Source organism: Aptenodytes forsteri, unplaced genomic scaffold (genome assembly GCF_000699145.1).
Source record: "Aptenodytes forsteri isolate BGI_AS27 unplaced genomic scaffold, ASM69914v1 Scaffold147, whole genome shotgun sequence".
Taxonomy (NCBI): Eukaryota; Metazoa; Chordata; class Aves; order Sphenisciformes; family Spheniscidae; genus Aptenodytes; species Aptenodytes forsteri.
In genome coordinates, this window is record NW_008795320.1 from 1813512 (window position 1) to 1815629 (window position 2118).

A 2118-nucleotide genomic window follows, 5' to 3' on the forward strand; every position below is an offset into this window, starting at 1 on the left:
CTGCCCAGGCGACACCGCTGCCGGGGCTGTTGCAGGATGAGCCCACGACAGGGATGGACCCGCGAGCCCGGCGGTTTCTGTGGGACTGCATCCTCAGCGTCATCCGGGAGGGCAGGTCCGTGGTGCTCACGTCCCACAGGTGAGCCCCCCCTCCTCCCAGGGTCTGCGGCACTGCTGGAGGGGAGCACCCCTCTGCCCCCGGGGCACCCTTGGAGGGGAGCACCCCTCTGCCCCCGCGGGGCCTCACACCTCCCCCCCGGCAGCATGGAGGAGTGCGAGGCGCTGTGCACCAGGATGGCCATCATGGTCAACGGCCGGTTCCGCTGCCTGGGCAGCGTGCAGCACCTCAAGAACAGGTAATGGGACTGGGGGCTCAGGGAGGGCTCCGGCAGCGAGGGGCGACCGCCCCGTGGGGATGGGGACACGGCTGGTCCCTGCAGCGATGCCCCCCTCTCCCGTGCAGGTTTGGGGACGGCTACACGGTGGTGGTGCGGGTGGGTGGCTCCGGGCCGGCGCCGGTGGAGAGCCTGATGCAGTGCCGCTTCCCCGGCATCGTGCTGAAGGAGCAGCATGGGGGGCTGCTGCAGTACCAGCTGCCCTCCCGCGCCAGCTCCCTGGCCAGCATCTTCAGTGTCCTGGCAGCCCACCGTGGCCCCTGCCACATTGAGGACTACTCCGTGTCCCAGACTACCCTCGACCAGGTGACGGAGGACGTGGGGCGCGGGGGCTGGGGTCCTGCCGGCGCTGCCCCTCACCCTGCCCTCCCCGCAGGTCTTCGTGCACTTTGCCAGGGAGCAGAGCGATGAGGACCCTGGGGGGGCCACGGCGCCAAGGCAGGATGCGGCCCCAGGGCAGGATGCGGCCCCGGCAGTGCCCAGCCCCAGGAGGAGGCTGAAACCATTCCTGGACGATGACAGCTACCAGGAGAGCGCTGTCTGAGCAGGGCCACGGTGCCCCACGAACCCCCTCCCCAGCCGTCACCGCAGCACGACCTGGGGTCCTGGAGCTTCTGGCCACCCTGGACCCCCAGAGCTGCATGGGGGGGCCTGGCTGCATACCTCCTGCTGGCACGGGGCCACCATCCGTGCGGGATGGTCCAGGCACTGGGGAGGGTCAGAGTGCCAGGGCAGGGCTGGCCCCAGCTCCCCCTTGGTGGGGTTGTAACCTCTGGGGGGGCTGAGCTGGACAGGGGGGGTTCTGCCCTGGGCCTGGGCAGGGCCGGGTGCTGGGGCTGGCCCTGGGACCCCGACTGCTCGCTCAGAGCCTGCTGTAAAAGAGAAAAGAGACAGGACTGCCCGGAGGGGCTGGATCGCCCTCGCACGGCTGCAGCCCCACCAGGGGCGCACGGGGGCACAGGGCGGGGGGCACGGCAGGGTGGGGGGCAGCAGGGCGGCCCTCGTGCCAGAGGCATGGAGCAGCCAGCATGGCTCCCTGCCCTGCTGCCACCCTGCAACCCCTTCCCTGCAGCTCCCCGACTGGCCGAAGGTCAGCCAGAGTCTTCCTCACCCTGAATGGTCCCCAGGCAGGGGCAGGGGCTGGGTGGGCAGTGGGCTGGGCAGGGATCCCTGCCCACCACCCTCCCTGGGGCTCCTTCCTCTCTACCTTCTCCCGCTCCGGTGTGTCCCAGCGCGGGGCAGGGGTCTCACCCCCTCAGCCAGGTGTCACCTTGGGGTCTGTGCCACACGGGGACCTAAGCAGGGCTGGGCTGAGCCCCCCAGGCCGGGAGGCACAAAGGTTTTGGGGTGCCCGTCTCCTCCCTCACCTCCGGGACCCCTCTCCTCTGGCGGGGGGGGGATGGACCTTCCCCACCGGGCTGGCAGTCTGCGCCTCGGGCTCCGCCTCCGCCTGCCCCCCCTGCCCGGTACACCCCGCACCTCCACGGCCCACGTCCTCGGGGCACCCCCGGCACAAAAGAGGGTTCCCGGAGCGGCGGAGGGTTTGCGATCGTCCCAAAAAATATGGAACGCTTCACGAATTTGCGTGTCATCCTTGCGCAGGGGCCATGCTAATCTTCTCTGTATCGTTCCAATTTTAGTATATGTGCTGCCGAAGCGAGCACGAAACGCCCTGCCCCCGCGGCGGTATTTGAAACTCTTCCAAACTCTAATTCTTAAAGCA

The 2118-nt window shown here is 69.3% G+C and overlaps 1 protein-coding gene across 1 annotated transcript in view; it reads left to right on the forward strand.

The window, feature by feature from the left end:
* ABCA7 (ATP binding cassette subfamily A member 7) overlaps window positions 1-939 on the forward strand; it is a 39932-nt gene extending 38993 nt beyond the window's left edge. The window contains exons 36-39 of the mRNA XM_019472212.1: window positions 36-139; window positions 264-356; window positions 464-701; window positions 772-939. Coding sequence (XP_019327757.1) covers window positions 36-139; window positions 264-356; window positions 464-701; window positions 772-939 — 603 coding nt within the window. The remainder of the gene's footprint in view (window positions 1-35; window positions 140-263; window positions 357-463; window positions 702-771) is intronic.
* The last annotated feature ends 1179 nt before the right edge of the window (window positions 940-2118 follow it).